This window comes from Salmo salar, chromosome 09 (genome assembly GCF_965601325.2).
Source record: "Salmo salar chromosome 09, fSalSal1, whole genome shotgun sequence".
Lineage (NCBI taxonomy): Eukaryota > Metazoa > Chordata > Actinopteri > Salmoniformes > Salmonidae > Salmo > Salmo salar.
This window is the reverse complement of record NC_138299.1, coordinates 160,293,564-160,310,328: the sequence shown is the minus strand read 5'-3', so window position 1 is coordinate 160,310,328 and position 16,765 is coordinate 160,293,564. Positions and strand designations below refer to the sequence as shown.

Sequence of the window (16,765 nt, the reverse complement as noted above, 5' to 3'; positions counted from 1 at the left end):
GTTGGACTAGTAACCGAAAGGTTGGAAGATCTAATCGCCGAGCCGACAAGGTAAAAATCTTTCCTTCTTCCCCTGAACAAGGCAGTTAACCCACTGTTCCTAGGCTGTCATTGTAAATAAGAATTTGTTCTTAACTGACTTGCCTTGTTAAATAAAAAAATGGAGATAATGTCATATTATTAAATGTGGATGCATTACATTACAATGACCACACTTTCCATGCATACAGCTTTTCAGAACTTTCGGTGACTTAAATTGCGTTCTCTATAAATATGACCATAGCGCATAATTTATGGCCGAGAAGGAGGGGGTAGCTGGGACATTATTATCACATCATTGTCACTTTCTATTTTCTGACCGAAATTGACAGAGTGGGTAAAACTTAAGCTCTAAAACAACTGCTCAGAGTTTAACAGGTTAAAGCTCATTTCCTGCAATTCTACACATTGTTCTATGGAGCAAAGAGAACATGTGACAGTTAAAACAATATATCAAATATATTTCTATATTTTTAGTCTGTCTGTTGAGTATGGCTATATTAGACTGATTGATGGCTTCCTGTCTCTCTGTCTTCCTGTCTCCCTGTCTCCCTGCCTTCCTGTTTCCCTGTCTCTCTGTCTCTCTGGTTTTCCTGTCTCTCTGTCTTCCTGACTCTCTGTCTTCCTGTCTCTGTCTTCCTGTCTCTGTCTTCCTGTCTCTGTCTTCCTGTCCCTCTGTCTTCCTTTCTCTCTGTCTCTTTCCCTCTCTGTCGCTCTGTCTCTCTCTCTCCCTCTCTGTCTCTCTGTCTCTCTCTTTCTGTCTCTCTGTCTCTCTCTTTCTGTCTCTCTCTCTGTCTCTCTGTATTGTAGAGGATGCTGGACTACCTGAAGGACAAAAAGGATGTGGGCTTCTTCCTGAGTATTCAGGCTCTGATGCAGACCTGCAGGTATGTAAGTCTATAAACATCTAGTTATGCGTACCTGCAGGTATGTAAGTCTATAAACATCTAGTTATGCGTACCTGCAGGTATGTGTAACTTAATGTGGATTTAAAACAAATATTTGATGGCTCTAAGCCTAGACTCAAATCTCTCATCAGCTATCATTAAAATCCATGTTATCATTTGTGCTTCCTGTAAATAATTAACATGCATTAGATGTTAATGACGCTAATGTGGTGGCTGTACAGATGTAGGATCTTAATTTGATCACTCTTTTGTTGTGTTAAAGATTCTAATGTGTGTGTGTGTTAATGATTCTGTTTGTTGTATGTTAATGATTCTAATGTGTGTTTGTTGGCAGCGTTCTAGACCTGAATGCCTTTGAGAGACAGAACAAGGCTGAGGGGCTTGGTATGGTGTCAGAGGAGGGAACAAGTGAGTATGGTGATAACACTCCACCACCAGGATAACTCTGACACCTGAACAGCTCAATGTAACACATCCCCTCTCACTACACTGCCAGACTGTTGATGTTCACAGATGAGTTGGCTACAACACAAACTGATCTGCTACATGGCTAGTTACAGGGTAGTTACAATACAAACTGATCTGCTACATGGCTAGTTACAGGGTAGCTACAACACAAACTGATCTTCTACATGGCTAGTTACAGGGTAGCTACAACACAAACTGATCTGCTACATGGCTAGTTACAGGGTAGCTACAATACAAACTGATCTTCTACATGGCTAGTTACAGGGTAGCTACAATACAAACTGATCTTCTACATGGCTAGTTACAGGGTAGCTACAGCACAAACTGATCTGCTACATGGCTAGTTACAGGGTAGTTACAATACAAACTGATCTGCTACATGGCTAGTTACAGGGTAGATACTGTACAAACTGATCTGCTACATGGCTAGTTACAGGGTAGTTACAATACAAACTGATCTGCTACATGGCTAGTTACAGGGTAGCTACAGCACAAACTGATCTGCTACATGGCTAGTTACAGGGTAGTTACAATACAAACTGATCTGCTACATGGCTAGTTACAGGGTAGATACAGCACAAACTGATCTGCTACATGGCTAGTTACAGGGTAGTTACAATACAAACTGATCTGCTACATGGCTAGTTACAGGGTAGATACTGTACAAACTGATCTGCTACATGGCTAGTTACAGGGTAGTTACAATACAAACTGATCTGCTACATGGCTAGTTACAGGGTAGCTACAGCACAAACTGATCTGCTACATGGCTAGTTACAGGGTAGTTACAATACAAATTGATCTGCTACATGGCTAGTTACAGGGTAGATACTGTACAAACTGATCTGCTACATGGCTAGTTACAGGGTAGTTACAATACAAACTAATCTGCTACATGGCTAGTTACAGGGTAGCTACAACACAAACTGATCAGCTACATGGCTAGTTACAGGGTACTTACAATACAAACTGATCTGCTACATGGCTAGTTACAGGGTAGCTACAACACAAACTGATCTGCTACATGGCTAGTTACAGGGTAGCTACAATACAAACTGATCTTCTACATGGCTAGTTACAGGGTAGCTACAATACAAACTGATCTTCTACATGGCTAGTTACAGGGTAGCTACAGCACAAACTGATCTGCTACATGGCTAGTTACAGGGTAGTTACAATACAAACTGATCTGCTACATGGCTAGTTACAGGGTAGATACTGTACAAACTGATCTGCTACATGGCTAGTTACAGGGTAGTTACAATACAAACTGATCTGCTACATGGCTAGTTACAGGGTAGCTACAATACAAACTGATCTTCTACATGGCTAGTTACAGGGTAGCTACAATACAAACTGATCTTCTACATGGCTAGTTACAGGGTAGCTACAGCACAAACTGATCTGCTACATGGCTAGTTACAGGGTAGTTACAATACAAACTGATCTGCTACATGGCTAGTTACAGGGTAGATACTGTACAAACTGATCTGCTACATGGCTAGTTACAGGGTAGTTACAATACAAACTGATCTGCTACATGGCTAGTTACAGGGTAGCTACAGCACAAACTGATCTGCTACATGGCTAGTTACAGGGTAGTTACAATACAAACTGATCTGCTACATGGCTAGTTACAGGGTAGATACAGCACAAACTGATCTGCTACATGGCTAGTTACAGGGTAGTTACAATACAAACTGATCTGCTACATGGCTAGTTACAGGGTAGATACTGTACAAACTGATCTGCTACATGGCTAGTTACAGGGTAGTTACAATACAAACTGATCTGCTACATGGCTAGTTACAGGGTAGCTACAGCACAAACTGATCTGCTACATGGCTAGTTACAGGGTAGTTACAATACAAATTGATCTGCTACATGGCTAGTTACAGGGTAGATACTGTACAAACTGATCTGCTACATGGCTAGTTACAGGGTAGTTACAATACAAACTAATCTGCTACATGGCTAGTTACAGGGTAGCTACAACACAAACTGATCAGCTACATGGCTAGTTACAGGGTACTTACAATACAAACTGATCTGCTACATGGCTAGTTACAGGGTAGCTACAATACAAACTGATCTGCTACATGGCTAGTTACAGGGTAGTTACAATACAAACTGATCTGCTACATGGCTAGTTACAGGGTAGTTACAATACAAACTGATCTTCTACATGGCTAGTTACAGGGTAGCTACAATACAAACTGATCTGCTACATGGCTAGTTACAGGGTAGATACTGTACAAACTGATCTGCTACATGGCTAGTTACAGGGTAGTTACAATACAAACTGATCTGCTACATGGCTAGTTACAGGGTAGATACTGTACAAACTGATCTGCTACATGGCTATTACAGGGTAGTTACAGTACAAACTGATCTGCTACATGGCTAGTTACAGGGTAGTTACAATACAAACTGATCTTCTACATGGCTAGTTACAGGGTAGTTACAATACAAACTGATCTGCTACATGGCTAGTTACAGGGTAGCTACAGCACAAACTGATCTGCTACATGGCTAGTTACAGGGTAGTTACAATACAAACTGATCTTCTACATGGCTAGTTACAGGGTAGCTACAGCACAAACTGATCTGCTACATGACTAGTTACAGGGTAGCTACAATACAAACTGATCTGCTACATGATTAGTTACAGGGTAGCTACTGTACAAACTGATCTGCTACATGGCTAGTTACAGGGTAGATACTGTACAAACTGATCTTCTACATGGCTAGTTACAGGGTAGCTACAATACAAACTGATCTGCTACATGGCTAGTTACAGGGTAGTTACAATACAAACTGATCTGCTACATGGCTAGTTACAGGGTAGCTACAGCACAAACTGATCTGCTACATGACTAGTTACAGGGTAGCTACTGTACAAACTGATCTGCTACATGACTAGTTACAGGGTAGCTACTGTACAAACTGATCTGCTACATGGCTAGTTACAGGGTAGAGACTGTACAAACTGATCTGCTACATGGCTAGTTACAGGGTAGCTACAATACAAACTGATCTTCTACATGGCTAGTTACAGGGTAGCTACAGCACAAACTGATCTGCTACATGGCTAGTTACAGGGTAGTTACAATACAAACTGATCTGCTACATGGCTAGTTACAGGGTAGATACAGCACAAACTGATCTGCTACATGGCTAGTTACAGGGTAGTTACAATACAAACTGATCTGCTACATGGCTAGTTACAGGGTAGATACTGTACAAACTGATGTGCTACATGGCTAGTTACAGGGTAGTTACAATACAAACTGATCTTCTACATGGCTAGTTACAGGGTAGCTACAGCACAAACTGATCTGCTACATGGCTAGTTACAGGGTAGTTACAATACAAATTGATCTGCTACATGGCTAGGTACAGGGTAGATACTGTACAAACTGATCTGCTACATGGCTAGTTACAGGGTAGTTACAATACAAACTGATCTGCTACATGGCTAGTTACAGGGTAGCTACAACACAAACTGATCTGCTACATGGCTAGTTACAGGGTAGCTACAATACAAACTGATCTGCTACATGGCTAGTTACAGGGTAGTTACAATACAAACTGATCTGTTACATGGCTAGTTACAGGGTAGTTACAATACAAACTGATCTGCTACATGGCTAGTTACAGGGTAGATACAACACAAACTGATCTTCTACATGGCTAGTTACAGGGTAGATACTGTACAAACTGATCTTCTACATGGATAGTTACAGGGTAGTTACAATACAAACTGATCTGCTACATGGCTAGTTACAGGGTAGTTACAATACAAACTGATCTGCTACATGGCTAGTTACAGGGTAGTTACAATACAAACTGATCTTCTACATGGCTAGTTACAGGGTAGTTACAATACAAACTGATCTTCTACATGGCTAGTTACAGGGTAGCTACAATACAAACTGATCTGCTACATGGCTAGTTACAGGGTAGATACTGTACAAACTGATCTGCTACATGGCTAGTTACAGGGTAGTTACAATACAAACTGATCTGCTACATGGCTAGTTACAGGGTAGTTACAATACAATCTGATCTGCTACATGGCTAGTTACAGGGTAGTTACAATACAAACTGATCTGCTACATGGCTAGTTACAGGGTAGCTACAGCACAAACTGATCTGCTACATGGCTAGTTACAGGGTAGTTACAATACAAACTGATCTGCTACATGGCTAGTTACAGGGTAGCTACAGCACAAACTGATCTGCTACATGACTAGTTACAGGGTAGATACAATACAAACGGATCTGCTACATGACTAGTTACAGGGTAGCTACTGTACAAACTGATCTGCTACATGGCTAGTTACAGGGTTGATACTGTACAAACTGATCTGCTACATGGCTAGTTACAGGGTAGTTACAGTACAAACTGATCTGCTACATGGCTAGTTACAGGGTAGCTACAATACAAACTGATCTGCTACATGGCTAGTTACAGGGTAGATACTGTACAAACTGATCTGCTACATGGCTAGTTACAGGGTAGTTACAATACAAACTGATCTGCTACATGGCTAGTTACAGGGTAGCTACAATACAAACTGATCTGCTACATGGCTAGTTACAGGGTAGTTACAATACAAACTGATCTGCTACATGGCTAGTTACAGGGTAGCTACAGCACAAACTGATCTGCTACATGGCTAGTTACAGGGTAGTTACAATACAAACTGATCTGCCACATGGCTAGTTACAGGGTAGCTACAGCACAAACTGATCTGCTACATGACTAGTTACAGGGTAGCTACAATACAAACTGATCTGCTACATGATTAGTTACAGGGTAGCTACAATACAAACTGATCTGCTACATGGCTAGTTACAGGGTAGATACTGTACAAACTGATCTGCTACATGGCTAGTTACAGGGTAGTTACAATACAAACTGATCTGCTACATGGCTAGTTACAGGGTAGCTACAACACAAACTGATCTTCTACATGGCTAGTTACAGGGTAGTTACAATACAAACTGATCTGCTACATGATTAGTTACAGGGTAGCTACAATACAAACTGATCTGCTACATGGCTAGTTACAGGGTAGATACTGTACAAACTGATCTCCTACATGGCTAGTTACAGGGTATTTACAATACAAACTGATCTTCTACATGGCTAGTCACAGGGTAGCTACAACACAAACTGATCTCCTACATGGCTAGTTACAGGGTAGCTACAACACAAACTGATCTGCTACATGGCTAGTTACAGGGTAGCTACAACACAAACTGATCTCCTACATGGCTAGTTACAGGGTAGCTACAACACAAACTGATCTGCTACGTGGCTAGTTACAGGGTAGCTACAATACAAACTGATCTGCTACATGGCTAGTTACAGGGTAGCTACAACACAAACTGATCTGCTACATCGCTAGTTACAGGGTAGCTACAACACAACCTGATCTGCTACATGGCTAGTTACGGGGTAGCTACTTGCTGTGAATCACTGTACTTTCTACTGCATACAGGTGTTTACTTGCGGTTACAGTTTGTGTTAGTGTGTATTTATTTACTGTATTCGTGGGCTGTCCTAATGTAGATAGAAACCGTATGAGATTCATAAAGGCGCTGTTGTATGAATCACTGTGCTTCAAGACGGTTTATATAGAAAACTGAACATGCATCCCTGACAACGGCTTTAATTGTTGTAGCTATTGGACTCACCTTGGCTCTCTCCTTTGTCTCTCTCCTCACCACCACTCTACCCCGCCCTTTACCCTTTACATACCCCTCCTTTCCCCCCCCCACCCACCCACCTTTTCACGGTTCTCAGATATGAAGCTAGAACGTGGTAAATAAGACGTGTCTCTGTCTCTTTCCTTCTTTCTCTGTCTCTCTCTCTCCTTCTGTCCTTTCTTTCTTTTAGCTTTATTTTATTCAGCTGACTAGGTCTTTTCTTTTTTTACTGTGGTGTGTGTGAAGTTAATACGCATTTCATTTCGCACTCAAGGAGTCACTGGAAAAAAAAAGTAAACTTTCCGATCACTTTAAGATGCTTATTTTAGCCTGGGATACATGCCAAAAGATTATAATTGAATTCAATAGCTTCACGTCCTCTAAGTTTCCCCGGTAAAGGCCATGATCCATCCACTTGCAGGGATTGAAAAGTTTTGACCGTTTTTTTTGGTCCTTGAGTGCATTTCCTAGTACTTACAGATCTACTGTAACTCCAAGACTCGTGGAACAGTGCCTGAGCAAAAAAGAAGGAAGGAAAGTATTCTTCCATTTTGTTCTTGTCCTGACAAGTTCTCTAGAGGAGATCACAGAGAACTGTTACATGGGGTTTTGACTAGAAAGGATACAGCTTTTGTCAGATTTGACTTTACGTAGCGGGTTAGAACAATTTACGTAGCGGGTTAGAACAATTTACGTAGCGGGTTAGAACAATTTACGTAGCGGGTTAGAACAATTTACGTAGCGGGTTAGGACAATTTACGTAGCGGGTTAGGACAATTTACGTAGCGGGTTAGGACAATTTACGTAGCGGGTTAGAACAATTTACGTAGCGGGTTAGGACAATTTACGTAGCAGGTTAGGAAAGTGAACCTAGAAGGTTACAAGAATTAGGTTACGGTTAGGAAAAGGGTTACAGTTAGGGTTAGCTAAAATGCAAAAAACAAAAATCAACTTTGGATGTCAATTTGACAAAATCCATATCCTTTCTAGCCATGAGTCTGTTAGTGTACTGATGTGTCTCATCAAACCTGAAATGAATTGCAACCGCAGTAGGGAGTCGACAAAGCCCCGTTTCCTAAGACATTTGCCTTTTTACATAATTTAAACATCCCCCCCTCAAATACTGAGACTCTTCCATTGCCTCAAATTCCCCACCTTTTCATCTTTCTCCCTATCCCTACCAAGACATTACCAAAAGGTGTTCTCTGGACAGAAGGTTGACATTCATCATATCTGAAATTTTTCACATTCTTCTGCATTTTTCACTTATTTTCACTTTCCCCTATTGTGTAATTAAAGACAGCTTTTCTGTGATAGAAAATATCACAAGGTGCTACTTTAACATTCATTGGATGAGCTTAAAGGGATACTTCGAGATTTTGGCAATGAGACCCTTTTATGTACTTCCCCTGAGTCAGATGAACTCGTAGATACCATTGTTATGTCTCTGTGTCCAGTATGAGGGAAGTTAGAGGTAACATGCTAGCAGATATTCCCGGGTGGCGCAGCGGTCTAAGGCCATGCATCTCAGTGCTAGAGGCGTCACTACAGACCCTGGTTTGATCCCAGGGTGCATCACAACTGGCCGTGATTGGGAGTCCCACAGGGCGGCGTACAATGGGCCAGTGTCTTCCGGGTAAGGGAAGGGTTTGGCTGGATTAGATCGTCATAAGAATTTGTTCTTAACTGACTTGCCTAGGTAAATAAAGGTTAAATAACAACACTTCCGATTATTGTGCTAAAGCTAGTTAGCATTGGCTGGCGTAAGTACCTCTAACTTCCTTCATACTGGACACAGAGACATAAAAATGGTATCCACAAGTTCATCTGACTCTGGGGAAGTAGATACAGGACCTCGTTGCCAAAATCCACGGTATTTCTTTAAGAGAAAAATGGCGGCAATCACTTGTCACGGTTCAGACTTGCTATGTGTTATAATTCCAAAACTTCTAGGTGTGTTTGTCTGAATTCTAAATGATCATTTTAACCAGTTTTTTTAAGGCTATATAGTGTTTGTTTACATTTACTTTGTTTACAAACATTGAAGTTAAACAAGTCCATATTTTCAGTTCTGATGGAGTATGACAGTTTGACTAAGCTTACGAGGCATTTATAAGTTATTTTTTTTCAAGAATCAATGGGTATATATATATATCATTAATTTATAAGTCCAAAAATGGATGTTGCAACTAAGGATTCTAGCTTTAATACACATGTTCTGTTTTATAAAACGGGAATACAAATTATGTGGTTATAGTCAAATCTTCAAAATGTTATAAATTCATATTAAACTTATCCTTACTCTATTTTCCATAAATCATTTAAACATTCTATCTAATGTGTTTTACAAAACAGCAAAAATCTCATAATTTAATTTTCTCAAACAATCAACTATTTTACACCATTTTAAAGATAAGACTCTCGTTAATCTAACCAAATTGTCCGATTTCAAAAAGGCTGTAATATCCACACAGCCATTTTCCAAGCAAGGACATGCATCACAAAAACCAAACGTGCAGCTAAAATATTCACTAACCTTTGATGATCTTCATCAGATGGCACTCATAGGACTTCATGTTACACAATACATGTATGTTTTGCTCAATAAAGTTCATATTTATATCCAAAAACAGCATTTTACATTGGCGCGTGATGTTCAGAAAATGTATTCCCACCAAAACTGCCGGTGAATGTGCACATCAATTTACAAAAATACTCATCATAAACGTTGATAAAATTTACAACAGTTATTGAAAGAATTATAGATACACTTCTCCTTGACGCAACCGCTTTGTCAGATTTCAAAATAACTTTACGGAGAAAGCACATTGTTCAATATTCTGAGTACATAGCTCAGCCATCGAAGCAAGCTATACAGCTACCCGCCAAGTTCTGGCATCAACAAAACTGTGAATTAGTATTACAAATATTCTCTTACCTTTGCTGATCTTCGTCAGAATGCACTCCGAGGACTCCTACTTCCACAAGAAATGTTCGTTTTGTTCGAATACTCCATATTTATGTCCAAATACCTCCGTTTTGTTTGTGCGTTCAGATCACTATCCAAAGGCATAACGCGCGAGCGCAGTACCAGAGACGAAAAGTCAAATAGTTCCATTACCGTTCGTAGAAACATGTCAAACGTTGTTTACAATCAATCCTTAGGGTATTTTTAAGATAAAACGTCAATGATATTCCAACCGGACAATAGCGTATTCATTCAAGAAGAAAAATAAGGAGGGGCGCGCTGTCAGGCTCGCGCATCACCAAGTCCTTTGTCCATAGGCAGTCCACTCATTGACTGAGCTTCTATTCTCTGCCCAGTAACAGGAGAAAGATGAAGGCTGTTGACAGCCATTGGAAGCCTTAGGAAGTGCAACGTGACCCCACAGACACTGTAGTTTCGATAGGGATTCAAAAGAAGAACTACAATTCTCAGATTTCCACACTTCCTGGTTCAATTTTTCTCAGGTTTTTGCCTGCCATATGAGTTCTGTTATACTTACAGACATCATTCAAACAGTTTTAGAAACTTCAGAGTGTTTTCTATCCAAATCTACTAATAATATGCAAATATCTGACTCTGGGCCCGAGTATTATGCCGTTTACTCTGGGCACGCTTTTCATCCGAAATCGAAAATACTGCCCCCTATACCATGACAGGTTAAAGAGATAGTTTGAGATTTTGGCAATGAAGCCCTTTACTTCCCCAGAGTCAGTGGATACAACTTTATTTATCTGCGTCGAGTATAAAGGAAGTTAGAGGTAGTTTTGTGAGCCAATGCTAACTAATGTTTCATAGACTTTCAGTCATTGCAATTGCGCTAACGCTAGTTAGCAACCTCCTTCAAAATACACACAGAGACATAAACATGGTATCCATGAGTTCATCTGAAGTAGATAAAGGGCTTCATTGCCAAAATCCAGAACAATCCCTTTAACTATCGAACCCATAACCTTTTCTCCCAGCCCTAGAACAATCCCTTTAACTACCGAACCCATAACCTTTTCTCCCAGCCCTAGAACAATCCCTTTAACTATCAAACCCATAACCTTTTTCTCCCAGCCCTAGAACAATCCCTTTAACTATCGAACCCATAACCTTTTTCTCCCAGCCCTAGAACAATCCCTTTAACTATCGAACCCATAACCTTTTTCTCCCAGCCCTAGAACAATCCCTTTAACTACCGAACCCATAACCTTTTCTCCCAGCCCTAGAACAATCCCTTTAACTATCAAACCCATAACCTTTTCTCCCAGCCCTAGAACAATCCCCTTAACTATCAAACCCATAACCTTTTCTCCCAGCCCTAGAACAATCCCTTTAACTATCGAACCCATAACCTTTTTCTCCCAGCCCTAGAACAATCCCTTTAACTATCAAACCCATAACCTTTTCTCCCAGCCCTAGAACAATCCCTTTAACTATCAAACCCATAACCTTTTTCAACAATCAGCTGGGACCCCCACACACTGTCCTTTGTGTAGAACCAGCTGGGACCCCCACACACAGTCCTCTGTGTAGAACCAAACCCCATACAGTGCCTTGCAAAAGTATTCATCCCCCTTGGCGTTTTTCCTATTTCGTTGCTTTACAACCTGTAATTTAAATGGATGTTTATTTGGATTTCATGTAATGGACATACACAATAGTCCAAATTGGTGAAGTGAAATGAAAATAACAACTTGTTTAAAAAAAAATATTAAAAAAGGGAAAAGTAGTGCGTTCATATGTATTCACCCCCTTTGATATGAAGCCCCGAAATAAGATCTGGTGCAACCAATTACCTTCAGAATTCACATAATTAGTTAAATAAAGTCCACCTGTGTGCAATCTAAGTGTCACATAATCTGTCACATAATCTCAGTATATATGCACCTGTTCTGAAAGGCCCCAGAGTCTGCAACACCACCAAGCAAGAGGCACCATGAAGACCAAGGAGCTCTCCAAACAGGTCAAGGACAAAGTTGGTGAGAAGTACAGATCAGGGTTGGGTTATAAAAACGATCAGAAACTTTGAACATCCCACAGAGCACCATTAAATCCATAATAAAAAAATGGAAAGAATATGGCACCACAACAAACCTGCCAAGAGAGTGACGCCCACAAAACTCACGGACAGGGCAAGGAGGGCATTAATCAGAGAGGCAACAAGTGACCAAAGATAACCCTGAAGGAGCTGCAAAGCTCCACAGCGGAGATCGGAGTATCTGTCCATAGGACCACTTTAAGCAGTACAATCCACAGAGCTGGGCTTTATGGAAGAGTGGCCAAAAAAAGCCATTGCTTAAAGAAAAAAATAAGCAAACACATTTGGTATTCGCCAAAAGGCATGTGGGAGACTCCCCAAACATATGGAAGAAGGTACTCTGGTCAGATGAGACTAAAATTGACTTTTTTTGGCCATCAAGGAAAACACTATGTCTGGCGCAAACCCAACACCTCTCATCACCCCGAGACCTCCATCCCCATAGTGAAGCATGGTGGTGGCAGCATCATGCTGTGGGAAGTTTTTCACCGGCAGAGACTGGGAAACTGGTCAGAATTGAAGAAATGATGGATGGCGCTAAATACAGGGAAATTCTTGAGGAAAACCCATTTCAGTCTTGCAGAGGTTTGAGACTGGGACATAGGTTTACCTTCCAGCAGGACAATGACCGTAAGCATACTGCTAAAGCAACACTCGAGTGGTTTAAGGGGAAACATTTAAATGTCTTGGAATGGCCTAGTCAAAGTCCAGACCTCAATCCAATTGAGAATCTGTGGTATGACTTAAAGATTGCTGTACATCAGCGGAAACCATCCAACTTGAAGGAGCTGGAGCAGTTTTGTCTTGAAGAATGGGCACAAATCCCAGTGGCTAGATGTGCCAAGCTTATAGAGACATAACCCAAGAGACTTGCAGCTGTAATTGCTGCAAAAGGTGGCTCTACAAAGTATTGACTTTAGAGGGGGGGGGGAATAGTTATGCACGCTCAAGTTTTCAGTTTGTTTTGTCTTATTTCTTGCCTGTTTCTCAATAAAAAATATTTGCATCTTCAAAGTGATACAACCCCCTAAAAAATAAATTTTAATTCCAGATTGTAAGGCATCAAAATAGGAAAAATGCCAAGGGGGGTGAATACTTTCGCAAGCCACTGTACGTCCTGCTTCTGTCTCCAGTACATGTGATTTGGTTCCCTTGTCTTTCCACCACACACCAACACACAGGAGTTTGTGGAGTTCAGTAGATCTGTAATTGCATGACTTGTGTGACTTTGTGTTTGATATAGAGAGATATTCTCTCCGATTTGTTCTCTGTATTTCTGTGTTCCCTGTGTGTCTGTTTCTGTCACAGAAGACTATGTTGTCCTCTGTGAACACTCTATCAATGTCTCATCATTCCCTGTCCTCTCCACTGTCACGACCATTTCAATGTCACATTATTGATGGTTGACCTGTGTGTGTTTAAATCCCTGGTTGTTGGCCAAGTTCCTGTGTTCTCTGTATGGAGCGTGTGTGTGTGTGTGTGTGTGTGTGTGTGTGTGTGTGTGTGTTGAGGAGGGAGCAGATAAAACCAAAGCTGTGGTCAGTACTAAAGTATTGAAGGCAGGAAGCCTCTGGCTCCTCCCCCTATATGGCTTCTTCCCTGACTGGCTCCTCCCTTTCCCCCTGATTGGCTCCTCCCTTTCCCACATATGGCTCCTCCCGCTATATGGCTTCTCCCCCTGACTGGCTCCTCCCTTTCCCCCTGACTGGCTCCTCCTCCTGTCTGACTCCTCCCTTTCTCCGTCTGCTGTCCGTCTGTCCGCTGGCCAGTGGACAGAGACTAACGGACGATCTGTCTGAGGTCTTTGTGGTTTAGCTACTAACCTGCTAATGAGGGCAGAGAGTGATACTGTGGTTATACTTACCTACACACACACACACACACACACACACACACACACACACACACACACACACACACACACACACACACACACACACACACACACACACACACACACACACACTGTTACCAGGCCTAATCCTTCATTTTAAACTCTTCTAATTCATCCTTGCTTTCCTCAGTCAAACAACAATGGACACTGTATTTACACACTCCAAAACACTTATAAACAAACAAAAACAACAACACTCTCATCCTGTTGACCCCTGTTGACCTCCTGTTGACCCCCTGTTAACCCCCTGTTGACCCCGTGTTGACCCCCCGTTGACCCCCCGTTGACCCCCCCGTTGACCCCCGTTGACCCCGTGTTGACCCCGTGTTGACCCCCTGTTGACCCCGTGTTGACCCCCTGTTGACCCCGTGTTGACCCCGTGTTGACCCCGTGTTGACTGCTTGTCTGTCCTGCGTTCCCGTGGCCAGATGAGAAGGTGATGGCAGATGATGAGTTTACCTGCGACCTGTTCCGCTTCCTGCAGCTGCTCTGTGAGGGACACAACAACGGTGAGTGACACGTTTCAATGTGCCGTCAAGTGACAATCTAAACATTATGATGTTAAAGGCCAAACTGATCACATTTTTTATTTAACCTTTATTTAACTTTTATTTAACCTTTATTTAACTTTTATTTAACCTTTATTTAACTTTTATTTAACCTTTATTTAACTTTTATTTAACCTTTATTTAACTTTTATTTAAGCTTTATTTAACTTTTATTTAAGCTTTTATTTAACTAGGCAAGTCAGTTAAGAACAAATTCTTATTTACAATGACGGCCTACCAAAAGAAAGCAAAAGGCCTCCTGCGGGGACAGGAGCTGGGATTAAAAAAAATATATATATATGTATATATCTATAAATATTGGACAAAACACACATATAGGTATATTATGATATTAAAGGCCAAACCGATCCTATATCAGCACTCATACTCTGACACTGAAGGCCCAGATCTTAAATCTGAATCTCAAATGACACCCTAATACACTAAGTTTTACCAGACCCCAAGCTACACCTGGTGTGATCCTGTTATCTCTCCCCAAGCTACACCTGGTGTGATCCTGTTATCTCTGCCCAAGCTACACCTGGTGTGATCCTGTTATCTCTGCCCAAGCTACACCTGGTGTGATCCTGTTATCTCTGTCCAAGCTACACCTGGTGTGATCCTGTTATCCCTGTCCAAGCTACACCTGGTGTGATCCTGTTATCTCTGTCCAAGCTACACCTGGTGTGATCCTATTATCTCTGTCCAAGCTACACCTGGTGTGATCCTGTTATCTCTGCCCAAGCTACACCTGGTGTGATCCTGTTATCTCTGCCCAAGCTACACCTGGTGTGATCCTGTTATCTCTGCCCAAGCTACACCTGGTGTGATCCTGTTATCTCTGCCCAAGCTACACCTGGTGTGATCCTGTTATCTCCGTCCAAGCTACACCTGGTGTGATCCTGTTATCTCTGTCCAAGCTACACCTGGTGTGATCCTGTTATCTCTGTCCAAGCTACACCTGGTGTGATCCTGTTACCTCTGTCCAAGCTACACCTGGTGTGATCCTGTTATCTCTGTCCAAGCTACACCTGGTGTGATCCTGTTATCTCTGTCCAAGCTACACCTGGTGTGATCCTGTTACCTCTGTCCAAGCTACACCTGGTGTGATGCTGTTATCTCTGTCCAAGCTACACCTGGTGTGATGCTGTTATCTCTGTCCAAGCTACACCTGGTGTGATCCTGTTATCTCTGTCCAAGCTACACCTGGTGTGATCCTGTTATCTCTGTCCAAGCTACACCTGGTGTGATCCTGTTATCTCTGTCCCAAGCTACACCTGGTGTGATCCTGTTATCTCTTCCCAAGCTACACATGGTGTGATCCTGTTATCTCTGTCCAAGCTACACCTGGTGTGATCCTGTTATCTCTGTCCAAGCTACACCTGGTGTGATCCTGTTATCTCTGTCCAAGCTACACCTGGTGTGATCCTGTTATCTCTGTCCAAGCTACACCTGGTGTGATCCTGTTATCTCTGTCCAAGCTACACCTGGTGTGATCCTGTTATCTCTGCCCAAGCTACACCTGGTGTGATCCTGTTATCTCTGCCCAAGCTACACCTGGTGTGATCCTGTTATCTCCGTCCAAGCTACACCTGGTGTGATCCTGTTATCTCTGTCCAAGCTACACCTGGTGTGATCCTGTTATCCCTGTCCAAGCTACACCTGGTGTGATCCTGTTATCTCTGTCCAAGCTACACCTGGTGTGATCCTGTTATCTCTGTCCAAGCTACACCTGGTGTGATCCTGTTATCTCTGTCCAAGCTACACCTGGTGTGATCCTGTTACCTCTGTCCAAGCTACACCTGGTGTGATCCTGTTATCTCTGCCCAAGCTACACCTGGTGTGATCCTGTTATCTCTGTCCAAGCTACACCTGGTGTGATCCTGTTATCTCTGTCCAAGCTACACCTGGTGTGATCCTGTTATCTCTGCCCAAGCTACACCTGGTGTGATCCTGTTATCTCTGTCCAAGCTACACCTGGTGTGATCCTGTTATCTCTGTCCAAGCTACACCTGGTGTGATCCTGTTATCTCTGCCCAAGCTACACCTGGTGTGATCCTGTTATCCCTGTCCAAGCTACACCTGGTGTGATCCTGTTACCTCTGTCCAAGCTACACCTGGTGTGATCCTGTTATCTCTGTCCAAGCTACACCTGGTGTGA

At 42.1% G+C, this 16,765-nt stretch overlaps 1 protein-coding gene across 1 annotated transcript in view; it reads left to right on the top strand.

Annotated features, from left to right (window-relative positions):
• The window catches only part of ryr1b (ryanodine receptor 1b (skeletal)), a 274,065-nt gene that overhangs the window by 205,599 nt on the left and 51,701 nt on the right, over positions 1 to 16,765 (top strand). The window contains 4 exon segments of the mRNA XM_082956507.1: positions 849 to 925; positions 1,281 to 1,354; positions 7,230 to 7,247; positions 14,485 to 14,565. Coding sequence (XP_082812633.1) covers positions 849 to 925; positions 1,281 to 1,354; positions 7,230 to 7,247; positions 14,485 to 14,565 — 250 coding nt within the window.